General features: G+C 40.8%; 1 protein-coding gene across 1 annotated transcript in view; it reads left to right on the top strand.

Annotated features, from left to right (window-relative positions):
- Positions 1-4289, top strand: part of LOC122933368 (ras-like protein family member 10B) — a 30982-nt gene extending 26693 nt beyond the window's left edge. Inside the window, exon 3 of the mRNA XM_044288329.1 lies at positions 4019-4289. Within this exon, the coding sequence (XP_044144264.1) occupies positions 4019-4289 (271 nt within the window). The remainder of the gene's footprint in view (positions 1-4018) is intronic.
- The last annotated feature ends 12459 nt before the right edge of the window (positions 4290-16748 follow it).

Below are 16748 nucleotides of genomic sequence, written 5' to 3'. Positions count from 1 at the left end.
TACTTTTGTCTATATCGTTTTTGTGCCTTAATGGTTAAATAACATTGACTACACTTAAAGGGAACCTGTCATCAACTTTATGCTGACCGTACAGATGCTGATGTCAGCGGTGTGTCACACATCAGCTAAAAGTAAGTGGTTGCCGAGAACCAGCATCATAATCATTGCAGCCCAGGCCTTGAAAAGAGTCAAATCTACCTGAGAAGAGTCCTGGTTATTCATCATCTCCTGCTCTCTCACCCATCTGCTGATGGTTGGCAGTTCTCTCTTTTCCAGGCCCAGTCTGCAATGATTATGATGCTGGTTCTCAGCAACCACTTACTTTTAGCTGATGAGTGACACACCGCTGACATCAGCATTTCTGTCACTACTTTATACTGCCCTCAGTATAAAGCCTTTAAGATGAATACAAGTGTAATAAAGTGATCAGTTGATTGTTGGAGTTGGCCACTTTCTGGCTACTTTTGGACAGTGTGTATGTAAGTTGACTATAAGTTGTCACTAAGCCCTATAGCTGGCAGTGGATGTGATGGAGTTATGTAGAGGCGCCGGCCTCTACATAACTTCAGCACATCCAGCGCCGATTGTAAATGTAAGACAGCTTCCTTGCTGTCTTACATTTAGACCATTTTCTATGCCTAAACCAGGAGGAGGAGTGATTTGTCTGGTCACATGACCCTCCATCAGCAGCCATTTTATGGACAGAACCTCTGTGTGGACAGCACAAAAGACTTGGCTAAAAAGGGAGAATACTTTATGAAAAATAGGAAAATATCAATGTATAGTGTAATCAGAGATCAGTTATGTAATTTGTATCTTCATGCTTGAATTCCATCACTGTGCTCCTGCAAACACTGTAAAATGCATTGAGAGAACCCCAGAGCACGTGACATAATGGTGAGGACTCCAAGAGGAGTCCTTTCAGCGCATTTTACTGCCGGTTTGAAGGAGCACAGCATCGGTATGCAAGTGACTATTATGATGTAAATTACATGATCAGACTATGCATCATGCACACTTACTATGGTTTAGCAGTGTTTGCGATCTGACAAATTCCCTTTAAAGAAAGAGCCAAATAAGAACAGCCACAAATGTTCAAAGTTCCTGCCACAGGTGCCCTCTGCAGAGCTCCACTTACCAGTACTTCTTGGTGGTGCAGTGTTGTTGGTCCCACTGCTTCTGCTGCATCATTCTCATATACTACAAGTGCAAATCTGAATCTAAACCACCTTAAAGGCTATGAAAACTTTTTGGGAGACATGTTTTTATCATTGCATTTTACTTATTTTGGGCTAAAGATTTTCAAGAGTTTTACCCTTACTATTTTCACGTTCACTACATTTATAGAATATTGTTGTTTGCCTCACATTGAATACATCAGGGAGCTTCTCTGATGGCTCTATACGTAGCCTTTATCTCTGAACTCCTGACAGCTCATAATGTGAGAGGTGACTGACATAAGCTACATTGGAGAGAGACGCATGTATGTATGGTCTCTTCCATTCTGGAGTGCACACAGTGGAGAACGGGAGCCCTATTATACCAAGAGTTGGGACGTCTGGTAGTGAAACTGGTACCTGTCAGACATTTATTCCATATGCTTTTGATATGCTATAAATGTCTCAGATGGTAATATTCTTCATTTAAATTATATTTTAGCTATTAGGAGTGTTCAATCTAATAATGTGGCCCTTAGACCACAAAAGGTTGTGCGTGCCTGCTCTAAATACAAACCGGATTCCAAAAAAGTTGGGACACTATACAAATCGTGAATAAAAACGGAATGCAATGATGTGGAGGTGCCAACTTCTAATATTTTATTCAGAATAGAACATAAATCACGGAACAAAAGTTTAAACTGAGGAAAAATATGTTGAATCAAAATTTCATGGTGTCAACAAATCCCCAAAAAGTTGGGACAAGGCCATTTTCACCACTGTGTGGCATCTCCCCTTCTTCTTACAACACTCAACAGATGTCTGGGGACCGAGGAGACCAGTTTCTCAAGTTTAGAAATAGGAATGCTCTCCCATTCTTGTCTAATACAGGCCTCTAACTGTTCAATCGTCTTGGGCCTTCTTTGTTGCACCTTCCTCTTTATGATGCGCCAAATGTTCTCTAGGTGAAAGATCTGGACTGCAGACTGGCCATTTCAGTACCCGGATCCTTCTCCTACGCAGCCATGATGTTGTGATTGATGCAGAATGTGGTCTGGCATTATCTTGTTGAAAAATGCAGGGTCTTCCCTGAAAGAGATGACGTCTGGATGGGAGCATATGTTGTTCTAGAACCTGAATATATTTTTCTGCATTGATGGTGCCTTTCCAGACATGCAAGCTGCCCATGCCACACGCACTCATGCAACCCCATACCATCAGAGATGCAGGCTTCTGAACTGAGCGTTGATAACAACTTGGGTTGTCCTTGTCCTCTTTGGTCCGGATGACATGGCGTCCCAGATTTCCAAAAAGAACTTTGAATCGTGACTTGTCTGACCACAGAACAGTCTTCCATTTTGCCACACTCCATTTTAAATGATCCCTGGCCCAGTGAAAACGCCTGAGCTTGTGGATCTTGCTTAGAAATGGCTTCTTCTTTGCACTGTAGAGTTTCAGCTGGCAACGGCGGATGGCACGGTGGATTGTGTTCACTGACAATGGTTTCTGGAAGTATTCCTGAGCCCATTCTGTGATTTCCTTTACAGTAGCATTCCTGTTTGTGGTGCAGTGTCGTTTAAGGGCATCCAGTATGGTTTTATGGCCTTGACCCTTACGCACAGAGATTGTTCCAGATTCTCTGAATCTTCGGATGATGTTATGCACAGTTGATGATGATAGATGCAAAGTCTTTGCAATTTTTCGCTGGGTAACACCTTTCTGATATTGCTCCACTATCTTTCTGCACAACATTGTGGGAATTGGTGATCCTCTACCCATCTTGGCTTCTGAGAGACACTGCCACTCTGAGAAGCTCTTTTTTTACCCAATCATGTTGCCAATTGACCTAATTAGTGTTAATTGGTCTTCTAGCTCTTCGTTATGCTCAAATTTACTTTTTCCAGCCTCTTATTGCTACTTGTCCCAACTTTTTGGGGATTTGTTGACACCGTGAAAATTTGAATCAACGTATTTTTCCTTTAAAATGATACATTTACTCGGATTAAACGTTTGATCTGTCATCTACGTTCTATTACAAATAAAATATTGATATTTGCCATCTCCACATCATTGCATTCAGTTTTTATTCACAATTTGTTTAGTGTCCCAACTTTTTTGGAATCCGGTTTGTAATACAGTCATACAGTTTATCAAATAATACCACTATAGCAGTGATGGGGAACCTTTTACAGACCGAGTGCTTAAACTGCAACCCAAAACCCCCTTATTTATCGCAAAGTGCCGACATGGCAAGTTACCCTGAATACCACAGTCCAATATAGTATATATTCCATGTTCTTTATCACTTAGCTGTAATATCCTGCCTACATTCAGTGCACTGCCTGTGCCGTTCATAGTGTGTCCTGCGCTGATGAATGGCAGGAAAAGTCTAAGGCATATTGGTATACCTTAGACTTTATCCAGGGTGCGGGTACCCACAGAGAGGGCTCTGAGTGCAGCCTCTGGCACCCGTGCCATAGGTTCGCCACCACTGCACTATACAAATAATATATATTATCACCATGCCATTACTGATAAAACAAATGAAGACCAATATTACTAATAATACCAATGGCCTGGGCATAGCTCAGCCCTATTCACTTTAATGGGGTTGAACTGCACCCAGGCCACATGACATAGTCGTGAAGTCACTAGCCAACGGGAAGTAGCGAGAAAGCTGCAGCACTAACAGCTGATCAGCGGGGGTCCTGAGCGTCGATTCTGATGACCTATCTCTTCTATTCTTCTATAGAATATAATCCATTACACAGATTTCTGTAATACTTGCTCAATTTGAATGTGTCGACTGACCTAAAAATAAGATTTGTACCCATTTACATATATGTTCATTTTTTTCACAGAGTGATCGGCACATCTGAAACTCCAATTATTATTGTTGGGAATAAGCGTGACTTGCAACGAGGACGTGTGATCCCACGATGGAACGTGTCTCATCTAGTGAAGAAGACCTGGAAATGCGGCTACATTGAGTGCTCCGCCAAGTATAACTGGCACATACTGCTACTTTTCAGTGAGCTGCTTAAGAGTGTTGGCTGTGCAAGATGCAAGCATGTACATGCTGCAATACGCTTTCAAGGGGCACTACGTCGCAACCGGTGTTCTATCATGTGATGGCACAGCATTTACTTTCAAGGAAATACAATAAGTGGTTTATTGTCATTGGGATTTACTATGAACATTGACCACAACAAATGACCTTGACCCCAATCCCAATAATTGGATCCCAAGATTTGCTAAATTCTAAGCATTAACGTGATGTCATAGCATAGCACTCCCTCGCTTATTTTAAGTGGGAAAAGGGGATATAATGACCTCTTCTGTGATCCCAGATACGTTTTTTAGCCCCTTTGAGAACAAGATTAATAGTGGCATAATACTTGCAAAATGTTTCACTTGACAATAGGTAACAGATGACCTTAGATGGAATGAGCTGTACTTCATTTCCCAATTGCAATCTTAAATTTAGAGGATACCAGCTTAACTTCCAGTCTGGATTCTATGTCCTAATTTGTATAGATTCCAACATTGACTTAATAGAAGGATTTTTTATTAAGTGGAGCCACTTGTAGCTAAATATTAAACCTCAGGCAGATAGACCCTCATTTTGGGGTCTCTGTAATATCTCTGGCTACCTGTGCTGTTGTTTTGATCTCACGCTTCCATTTATTTTTACAGGGTACAGTACATTTCATTGTACGACAGTCGCTAAGACGACCCATAGATGTCTCCGAGATGACATGCTTGGTCATAGATTTTGCACTTTGCATCTCATTCCTTGTTTTATTGTTAATACAAGCCAGGTTAACTTTTATTCCAATAGACAAAACCTGTTGTTATTGTATTGGTTATAGTCTTGTCTTTGCCAGAAGATCAGGTAGATCATTGCTATGAGATGTTCTACAGTTCAGTCTGGCAGCAGAGGGCTCATTTGTGGTGAACCTAATTGTATTTTGTTTCCTTTTCTTATGGTCACCTATAGAATATATATGTATAATCATTTGTATCAGCACAGCAAAATAAAGCCAACTTTCAGAGCCAGGCCTTGAATTTGACCTACGATGGCCTTGGTGATAACAGTGCAGTTCGTTGTATCTACAGAATGTGTTGGTCTCGTATCTTCTTTGTTTTATGTATCTGTGTATGACTGTCTCTGACATTTCAGCTCTCTCTTATGGTCCACTTTTACACTTTACAGAGAGTTAAAGAAAAATCTGCCTAAGATGATAATTGTACAACAATGATCTTAAGATCTACAAAACTTGTTCCAATTCTTCTGTTACTCCTAATCTTTTCATTCACTCAGTACTAATAATGATTTGAGTGCCTACCAGTTTATGCACATATTAATATATCTTCATTGTGATTGCTTGTCTGCTAATTGTTCTGAAGAACCTAAGGTTTCCATCAACCTCCAACTGCAACAAGGGCTTTACATTCTTCATCAGAATTGGTACTAAATTAAATAATTTGTAAAACTGCAAGCTTGATTAGATATCAGATGGCGTCTGTACTTCAGTAGTCATATCAGCTGCAATCATCTCTTTAATAATGGTGGATCAAAGAACATTTTATTTAGTTCTAAAAGATTATTGATTTGCAATTATACTGATAGCCTGTAACAAAGTTTTCGAGACATTCCCTTTGTCACGTACCCTGCTCTTTATTCTTAATGGCATTATTCTTTTGAGGGCTTTCAGTATACAATATGATTAAGTGAACTGTTAATGTAAAGTTATGTTTAGCCAAAATGTTTAATTAATGTAGAAAATGAAACCCTAATATGTTTTGTATGTATATCTTGTTTTCATTTTCACCCTCAACTCTTTTAGGAGTAGATAAACTCACACATACAGTGCTATTCTCCTTGTTAATTTTTAAAAAATACCTAGTTTATTTTACATGAGAGAAACCTCCGTGTCTCTTTACAGTGCACAGTCATGTCTTATATGTGTGCATGTACTTGATTTCAATTTTTAAAGGGAGGGTGTAGATTGGATTGCTGGTACATCTACTTAGACATCATCCACATGAGAGATAAGTGTGTACAAAGCCCCTACTGCTCAATACTATGGCACCTTAGACACTCCATGTGCTGCCATCTAGATGCACTTTATGACACCTTATAACAGACACATTGTCTCCTAGAAGCAAGCTACCAGTGGATAATAGCAACATTAAACAGTATGCATTGGAGTATGAATCCACCAAAAAAGAAACTCTCTTTATATGCCTCTATGTGAATTCAGAGGCATATGAAGGTACAATATGATTCCATAATTTGCAACCTAGAAGTTGTAGAGAACTGCAATATACTGCACCTGTGTGCATGAGCACTTAAAGCAAGTCTTCATGACTTTCTTATAAAATGTGGCAGGAAAAATAGTTAAAGTGGCACTACACACTGATTTCCTCTTATAAAACAGGTTCGGCGGCCTGGCGGTGCTCCACTGTATAGACTGTGTATGAAACAGTGGTGTATAACTTTAAGAAAAAGCAAAGAAAGTCTAGTGGCACTCACCATTAGTTGCGGTTCTTCTTTATTGTATATTCCAACATGAGGATACATGTAAAAGAATGCATGTTGGAATATACAATAAAGAAGAACCGCGACTAATGGTGAGTGCCACTAGACTTTCTTTGCTTTTTCTTAAAGTTATACACCATCTTCATGACTTTCTGTTAGGGTCCATTCACACGTCCGCAAAATGGGTCCTCATTTGTTCCGCAATTTTGTAGAACAGGTGCGGACCCATTCATTTTCAATAGGGCCGGGATGTGCTGTCCGCATCCGCATTTATGGATCCGTGCTTCAGTTTCCTCAAAAAAATATGTCCTATTTTTGTCCGCAATTGTGGACAAGATTAGGCATTTTCTATTATAGTGCCAGCGATGTGCGGTTCGCAAATTGCAGAATGCACACTGCCGGTGTTTGTGTTTTGCGGATCCGCAAAACACTTATGGACGTGTGAATAGACCCCTATACTAATGGCCAATCACCTCAGTCTGTCTGCTAGATTTACAATCACATGATATTGTAAGGTCTCTTTCACACAACCGTTTTTTTTTTTTTCAGTTTATGGGCTGTTTTTTGCGTTCCGTATATGGAACCATTTATTTCAATGGGTCCGCAAAAAAAAAAAAAACTGAATGTACTCCAGATGCATTCCATTTCCATTGAAAGATAGAACATGTCCTATTATTGCCCACAAATCACGTTCCGTGGCTCTATTCAAGTCAATGGGTCCGCAAAAAAAAATTGAACACATGCGGAAATGCATCCGTATGTCTTCCGTATCCGTTCCATTTTGCGGAACCATCTATTGAAAATTTTATGCCCAGCCCAATTTTTTCTATGTAATTACTGTATATACTATATGGAAAAACGGAACAGAAACGAAAACACAACGAAAACAAAAAAAAGGACCAACAGATCCATGAAAAATGGACCGCAAAATACAGAAAAAGCCATACGGTCGTGTGAAAGAGGCCTAATGTGTGTGCTGATAGTCGTTCCCCATTAAAAACACTCGAAAAATGTAGGACAACCCTGCAGTTCATATGGGAGCATTGTAGCACTGAAATAGGTTGCCATACCTAATAGATGATCCAGACAGAATGGCTACAAAGTTCAGCTTTTACAGATATTTGCATTACAGGAATGGCCAATTGGTTTCATAAAAAATTATATAATGTTGAATTTTCTCTCTGGGGGTGGTTAAGGGAGATTAAACACTTTCTGCCATTCTCTTCAACAGAGTTCAGCTGATTTTGGGACACCTGGTGATCAGATTATATTTGGAGGACCCTTGTAGCAGAACATTGTTTGTGCAAGCCCATTAAGTTGTTAGAAGTAGCAGGGATTTCCCTATTGTTTCATCTTCTCCTGTTTAATGACCTTCTTTGGATTAGTTGCTATGTTACTGGCTTACACGTGATCTGGAGCAGAGGATCACCTAGCTCAGTCAGGTTAATTTAGGAGGTGTTTTAATTTGTTACCCTTTAAATATTCCTGCTTTATGCTTTTTATTTGCTGGGCTTGGATGTACTCTGTGCATTTGTATCCAGAATCTTAGTATCCTGTTTCTAGCCCATTGATGTAGTGTCAGTGTAGCTTAGGGCCTGTAGTTTTTCTGCTCTTCATTGCTGATGGTATTGAGGTTTATTGTTTCCCTGTGGCCTGTCTGCTGAGTTTGATTTTTGATTTGTCTAGATCCTTCTTGTTGTCTTGCTGGTTAGCATTTCAGATCAGAGTCATTTTCTGTCAGTGTAATTTATTTTCTGTTCATCATTCATCTGTTCTCAGTATGTATACCATCACCATTCTTAATCTGCTCCAATGCCTGACTGCCACCTACTACATCCATTTGCTATCATCATTTGATTCCTTTCATCAATTGGTGAGCTAGCCCTGCATACTTAATGCCTGCTAGCAAGGGCATAGCTATTGGGGAACCAGGGGAAGTCACTGCTTCAGGGCCCATGCTTATATAGGGCCCAGGAGCAGTAGCAGGGCCGTAGTTTTGAACCAGCCCACCGGAGCACAGGAGCTTCCTATGGTAGGCCCTCTGACAAGGTCACATGACTGCCTATTTCAATAAGATGCAGAGGCTGGCTGCTGCTGCGTCCTGATGAAGGAAACTCCATTCTGCAGATCATGACCTGCCTCCTGAGGCTGGGTTCAGATCACATTTTTGCCATCCATAATGTATACAAAAAACGTATATGTTAACGGATGCTTAGGCCCTGCTGTAAATTATGGGGACTGTGAAGACGGGGTGACACTAGTGAGGTCTAGTTTTCCAGTCTTGTGAACTATCAGCATCATTACGTTAATTATCGATTTACAGTTTATCAGATAGACAGTTGAACATTTTAGGACTAGATATTCTATATAATTGTAACATAGGAAAGCTGGATTTACAAGTTACAAGATTATACGTTGTAATATGCAGTTCTATGCATGATAGTCTGTTCAGTTTGATCATGTTTAGGTTGGGTCATCCACATTTGATAACATTTCCTTGAAGATTCATCTTACCTAGAGACCAGCCTGATCATTGATTGAACAACGTATGTTGCATTCAAGTTCATCTGTTATATAGTAAGCTCTTGTCTAGTATAAGTACTAGATTTTCACTTCTAGCTATTGTACAAGAACATCAAGTTATAGAAATCGTTATTCTAAAGAAAAAATTCACAAATCATCTGAATCCATTTGTCTGTTTAACAATGTGATGGCCATGAACTCTCTTGTAACAGCAGGAAAGAACATGAACAGAATAGATTGTGCAGTTACAAATATGTGATCAATATCAGCAGATCCATTCATACGTGGTGATTATAGGTACATAAAAGCCTTACCAAACAATGCTCCACCTCACACTGTACAATACTAGCCATGGCATATATTTTTCCTTTAATACTCATATAATCCAGACTCACAGAATTCACAATTTTCGCCTGAATGCAAAAATTGCAATGGTGAAAACACAAAAGTCTTCATTGTTAAACTACATTTTAGTAGCGTCCCACAGCATTTCTCAATCATTGTTTTATGTATGTTCTCTACAGGGTTCAGCATCTTGCTAGGACAGTAATGTTTTTTTTGACTAAGCATTATAAAAGTTATACTTTTTATTTGATTATGGAATAGTGCCATCTGCTGGTAAAAATTGATAGGACAGCTAATGCAGTGGAATTACAGATTATGCTGGTGTCTCGGCATGACGAAGGTGCGTGGACCGCCTGTAGGATCTCAAGCTGCAGATGATATCCAGAAGATAATTGGGAAGTCCAGGACAAAAGACTTAAGTTTTCTTCATACATAGTATGGCATTAATAATATTAGTGGTGTTTATTTATATGGCGCCAACATATTTCTTTAATGTTTAAAGGGGTTTTCCGAGATATTTTTACTGATGACCTATCCTCTGGATAGGTCATCAGTATCTAATTGGTGGAGATACGACACCTGGGACCCCCGCCAATCAGCTGTTTAAGAAGGTTACTGCTAGTGCCAGGGCCTTCTCACAGCTTTCCTTAGGCCATATGACGTCACGTACATTGGTCTCATGGCCTAGGTGCAGCTCAGCCTTATTGAAGTGAATTATGCTATACCAAGCACAGCAGGGTTAACACACAAACGCTTAACTCAAATTTCTTAACTCATCGCGTTATATTGAAACAAAAGCCATTGAAAAGCAATTGAAAGTGTTTACTTAACGCATTTAGTTTAGATAACACGTCTCAGAAAGCATGTGTGTTAGGGCTCTTTCACACTTGCGTATTTCTTTTCCAGCATAGAGTTCCGTCGTCGGGGCTCTATGCCGGAAAAATCCTGATCAGGATTATCCCAATGCATTCTGAATGGAGAGAAATCTGTTCAGGATGCATCAGGATGTCTTCAGTTCAGGACCGGAACGTTTTTTGGCCGGAGAAAATACCGCAGCATGCTGCGCTTTTTGCTCCGGCCAAAAATCCTGAACACTTGCCGCAAGGCCGGATCCGGAATTAATGCCCATTGAAAGGCATTAATCCGGATCCGGCCTTAAGCTAAACGTCGTTTCGGCGCATTGCCGGATCCGACGTTTAGCTTTTTCTGAATGGTTACCATGGCTGCCAGGACGCTAAAGTCCTGTTTGCCATGGTAAAATGTAGTGGGGAGCAGTATACTTACCGTCCGTGCGGCTCCCGGGGCGCTTCAGAGTGACGTCAGGGCACCCCGCGCGCATGGATGACGTGATCGCATGGATCGGGCGGTAAGTATACTGCTCTCCCGCTCCCCACTACTACTATGGCAACCAGGACTTTGATAGCGTCCTGGCTGCCATAGTAACACTGAACGCATTTGAAGACTGATCAGTCTTCAAATGCTTTCAGTTCACTTGCGGTGTTACGGATCCGGCGGGCACTTCCGGCAACGGAATGTCCCCATATGTCTACTTTATGTTGGCATCATTTTGAAAATGTCATTTTGATTTTTTAGGACGTTAGAAGGCTTAGAATTTTAGAAGCAATTCTTAAACTTTTTAAGAAAATTGCCAAAACCCACTTATTAAGGACCAGTTCACATCTGAAATCACTTTGTAGAGCTTACATAGTGGATACCCCCATAAATGACCCCATTGTAGAAACTACACCCCTCAAGTTACTTAAAACTGATTTTACAAACTTTGTTAACCCTTTAGGTGTTCCACGAGAATTAAAGGAACATGGAGATCAAATTTTTTAATTTCACATTTTTTGCCGATTTTTCCATTTTAATCCATTTTTTTCTTTAACACATCGGGGGTTAACATCCAAACAAAACTCAATATTTATTACCCTGATTCTGCGGTTTACAGAAACACTCCACATGTGGCCATAAAACTGATGTAAGGGCACACGGCAGGGCGCAGAAGAAAAGCAGTGCCACATGGTTTTTGGAAGGCAGATTTTGCTGAACTGGTTTTTAGATGCCATGTCGTTTGAAGCACCCCTGATTCACCCTTACAGTAGAAACTCCCAAAAAGTGACCCCATTTTGGAAACTAGGGGAAAAGGTGCCAGTTTTATTGGTACTATTTTTGGGTACATATGATTTTTTGATCATTCATTATAACACTTTATGGGGCAAGGTGACCAGAAAATTGGTTGTTTTTATTTATTTATTTATTTTTATAGCATTCATCTGAGGGGTTAGGTCATGTGACATTTTTATAGAGCAGATTGTTACGGACGTGGCGATTACCTAATATATGTATATTTTTTCTTATTTATTTAAGTTTTACGTAATAATAGCATTTTTGAAACAAAAAAAATTATGTTTTAATGTGTCCATGTTCCGAGAGCTATAGTTTTTTTGTTTTGTTTTTTTATTATTTTCTTATGTTGGGGCTCATTTTTTGCGGGATGAGGTGACAGTTGTAATGGTACCATTTTGTGAAACATACGCCTTTTTTTTCACTTGGTGTTGCACTTTTTGTGATGTAAGGTGACAAAAATTGCTTTTTTTTGACCGTTTTTATTTTGAATTTTTTATGATGTTCACCCGAGGGGTTAGATCATGTGATATTTTTATAGAGCTGGTTGTTACGGACGCGGCAATACCTAATATGTATACTTTTTTTTTATTTATCTCACTTTAACACAATAATAGCATTTTTGAAACAAAAAAATGATGTTTTAATGTGTCCATGTTCTGAGAGCTAGTTTTTTTTATTTTTTGAGCGATTTTCTTATGTAGGAGCTAATTTTTTGCGGGATGAGGTGACTGTTTTATTGGTACCATTTTGTGGGACATACGCCTTTTTGATCACTTGGTGTTGCACTTTTTGTGATGTAAGGTGACAAAAATTGCTTTTTTTTACAGTTTTTTTTATGGTGTTTATCGGACATGTGATATATGTATAGAGCCGACCGTCACGGACGCGGCAATACCAAATATGTCTATTTTATTTTAAAAAAATCTATTTTTAATTTATTTTTTTATTATTCCTTACTTGGGGATTTTTTTTATTTTTACATATGAAACCTTTTTTTATTTTTTTATTTTACACTTTGTGTCCCCCATAAGGTCATACAAGACCTCTTGGGGACATTTAACTTCACTTTTTTTTTTTTTTTTTTACTATTGATTTCTCCTGTAACTGTGGCTGACATAGTAGCCCCAGTTACAGGGGGAATACACCCCCCAGAGAGGCTGTACAGCCTCAGTGGAGGGCTGATTGAGGTCTGTGAAAGACCCGACAGCTCCTGCACTCTCCCAGCCCCGGCAGTCACATGACCACCGGAACAGGAAAAGCATAGTGCTTCCTGCTCTGTATACACAGCACTCGGTGAGTGCTGTGTATACAGCGATCTAGAAGGCAGGGACACCTGGGAACTGTCCCTGCCTTCTCTAAGGGTTGCCCTGCTGTCACTGACAGCGGGCAACCCGATCTGCAGCTGCCCGATTAGCGCACAGCTGCGATCTCTGAATGGACGTTCAGAAACGTCCATTCAGAGATAGAGAACCACCTGCCGGACATTTATAGTCAACGGGCGGACGGGAGGTGGTTAAGTAAATTCTATATATAGCATCATAAAACAAAACTTGTTGGATATATAGATAGATATGCAGTTACCAGTGGCATACCTAGAGAGCTATGAGCCCCATGGCAAACTTTAAATCGGGCCCCCTCCCTCACGGGGTGCCCAGTCGCACCCTCTGTGTCCGCAGTTGTCACACCCCTGGTCCCTGATCGCCCAGTAATGTCTATCTCTGTCCCCTAGTAGTGTCCCCCACTGCCCTCAGTAATATCCCCAGTAGTGCCCCCCACAGCCCCTAGTAGTGTCCCCCACTGCCTCCAGTAATGGCCCCAGTAATGTCCCAAGTAGTGTCCCCCTCTGTCCCCAGTAGTGTTGCCCACTGCCCCCATTACTGCCTCCCACAGCCCCTATTAGTGTCCCCCACTGCCACCAGTAGTGTCACCCACTGCCCCAGTAGTGCCTCCCACAGCGCCTTGTAGTGTCCCTGACTGCCCACAGTCTTCATGTAACGGGGCCCACCATTTTCACTGTACTTAATTCCGGTCCCCGTCAGAGCGCTCATCTCACCTGCATGATATGCATTTCTCCAGTCTCTAGGCCTCCAGCATCAGGCTCCGTACAGTATTAGAACAAAGTTTTATGCGAATCCTTACACTGCTATTGAGGAAATATGGGACTGTGACATACTGTGGAACTGCTCCTTTTACTGCTATTTGTACTAAAATCCCTATTCTCATCTAAGTAAAGAGAGACTTGATTTTTTACAAACAACAGGCCTGATCATTGTCTCCATCATTAATCAGTACTGCCTTACTCCCAGCAAAAAATCCAATATAGAGGTCTCCCCAATCAACACCAGAAAGGAGCGCCAATAATAAGGTGGGCCCTAATGGAAGAAAACGCGCACTCTTCAGTCACCGCACTGCCCTAGGCGGTGCAAGAGTGGTTATCACCACCATGATCCATGAGTGGTACCACCCCCCCCCCCCCCCAGAACCATAGCTATTACTCCCATCCTTCACTCACTTGCAAGTAGACTGTTGCAACCCTTATAAGCCTTCACAAACAGGATCATATCCTCTGTGTTGTACAAGCTGGCCAAAGTGTTAAACCACGTTGTGGTCCCTACAAAGACTTTATTCAGCTGTAAGTGTCCGTTTTGTGGAGTGCTGGTCACACTGTGTTGAAGAACTTTACCGTGGGTGTTGTCACTCACCCCACTTGCTATGAATGAATTGAACCACATCTAAGGACGTGTACCAGCCGATAATGTGTTAAAACTGTGTAATTGGGAGAGCACATCACAAACATGTCTGACAACAGAAATAGCACCCAATCCAGCTGCATCCACTCGTAGCTGTATCACATTGCAAGATGCCACTAACCATGCCATACTATTTTTGGCACCATGGCTCCCATGCCACACGTGAGAATCCCATACATTAAGAGACTTTTGGGAGAAAATGCTTGCCACCTTCAAACGATAACTCATATCCACTGACCAAAAATTGGAAATACTTGTTGGCCTACTAGGAGGTCCTGCACTAAGGGAAGTCAAAACCGGCCCATGGTCAGAGAAAAAGACTGTAAAGCAGCAGATCCTTGAAAGACTTGCATACTATATTTGAGATATATTTGAAACTCTCATCATAACTCAAAATGTGGTTCTTAGAAACAACAGCCCAGTGAGTAATTCAGAGATTTTGCATTGTCACTACAAGACAGCCTTAGAGCTGTCATCCATCATTTTAGTGCAACTCTGAGATGACAACACTCTTCCAGTACTACTTGGAATGAATGTCCTGAGAAACTGCTACAAGGAGATGCTAGAAGCACTACACCCTGTCTTAGGAGAACTCTCTTCTTCTTTTAGTCTTTACAAGTGTAACAATACCTGAAAGATTCCATAGAGGTAAGGCAAATCCAGAATTGACCAGTCTGGTGACAGGTAAACAGTTCTTCATTTAGCTAAGCTTACTACTCTGAGGAACCTTAGATCCTATTACGAGTGAATGCCTATGCCAGTTTGTGGTAGCACTCTGAGATGCTAACCTGGTCCTAGAACAACAGATCAGGATACTACGGCGCTCAGAAAACTGAAGCTAGCATTTGGTGACAATTCCACTGAATTGGAATGTGGCAAGACATTGAAACCTGGTATCGTGAATGTCCAACTTGTGCTGAGACCAAAAGTCAGTCCAGGTATATTTATGCTATGACCATCATAGACCATTACACAACATTTGTTATTGCCATATTCATCAGAGACCTGACTAGAAGAACCACTGCAGCAACCTTATGTAAATGTTTTGTTCTGCCCTATGGGTGGCCAGACAAGATCCTAACTGACCAAGGTTCTTTATTTGAATATCAACTCTTCCAAGAACTATGCCCAATGGATAGTTGCCAAAAGATGAGTCCTACTGCCTATCACCTGCAAGATAATGGACTGTGTGCAAAAATTACCCAGACACTCATTAACATGTTGAAAACTGTATCACCTCGCAAAAGAGTCGACTGGCTGATTTTGCTACTTGACCTGGTCTACCTCTATAATAATACCATCCATTTTTCTACTAGCTATACTGTATATCATACTACTTGATGTTTGGCCATCAATTAACATTTTCTGCTGACATTGCTCTAGATGTAGCCGAGACAGGTGTCATAAACCCACTAACATGAACTGAATGGATAAAAGAATATGAAAGGCATATGGAAAATACTGATAAATTGTTGAGAGCAGAAGATAAAAGTCCATCAAAAACAAAAGGAAAGAATACAACCAAATTGCCCAGAGCCAAACATATCACCAGAGAGCAAGTGCAACTTAAAGAGGACCTTTCTCCACTCCTGACATGCCTGTTTTAACAGCTTCATGCATTCCCCGTGTAATAACGATTCTTAAGCATCTTTTCTCGTGACTCTATGTTGTGCGATTCCTTTACTATGTCAACTAAAAGTTATGAATGAATTGCTAGCAGTCTGCAGTAAGGGTACAGAGGGGTGGTAACCAGTTGGTGAGGGGGGTGTCTCTGCACAGTCTGACAATAGCAGCACTGAATGGGTAGAGTGAGACTGTGCAGGGACGCCCCGCAACTGGTTACCTCCCCTCTGTGCCCTTACTGCAGACTGCTAGCAATTCATTCATAACTTCTAGTAGAAATAATAAAGGAATGGCACAACATACTGACATAAGAATAGATGTTTCAGAATTGTTATTCCACAGGGAATGCATGAAGCTATTAAAACAGGCATCTCAGGAGTGGTGAAAGGTCATCTTGAAGAACAATCATCTATCCAGCAAACTAGACAGTGGGAAAGAGAACCAAACTTTGTCATTGCCATCCCACATCCTGACATCTACGAGATCACCGAAGAAAGACGAGGCACACAGATTGTCCACCTTCACAGGTTAGAGTTATGTGTAAAAGAACCTGCTCCTGAACATGGAAGTGGAAAAGTCACCAGAGCTGCCCTAGTCATCAGTCCTGTTTGCACCCAGCAAGATGATAAATAAATATTAGATAGTCAGTAACTGACAAGGCTAGGGCAGAAAACT

Source organism: Bufo gargarizans, chromosome 3 (assembly GCF_014858855.1).
Source record: "Bufo gargarizans isolate SCDJY-AF-19 chromosome 3, ASM1485885v1, whole genome shotgun sequence".
NCBI classification, from domain to species: Eukaryota; Metazoa; Chordata; class Amphibia; order Anura; family Bufonidae; genus Bufo; species Bufo gargarizans.
Note: the sequence above shows the minus strand (reverse complement) of the source record. Positions and strands in the feature narration are given on the sequence as shown.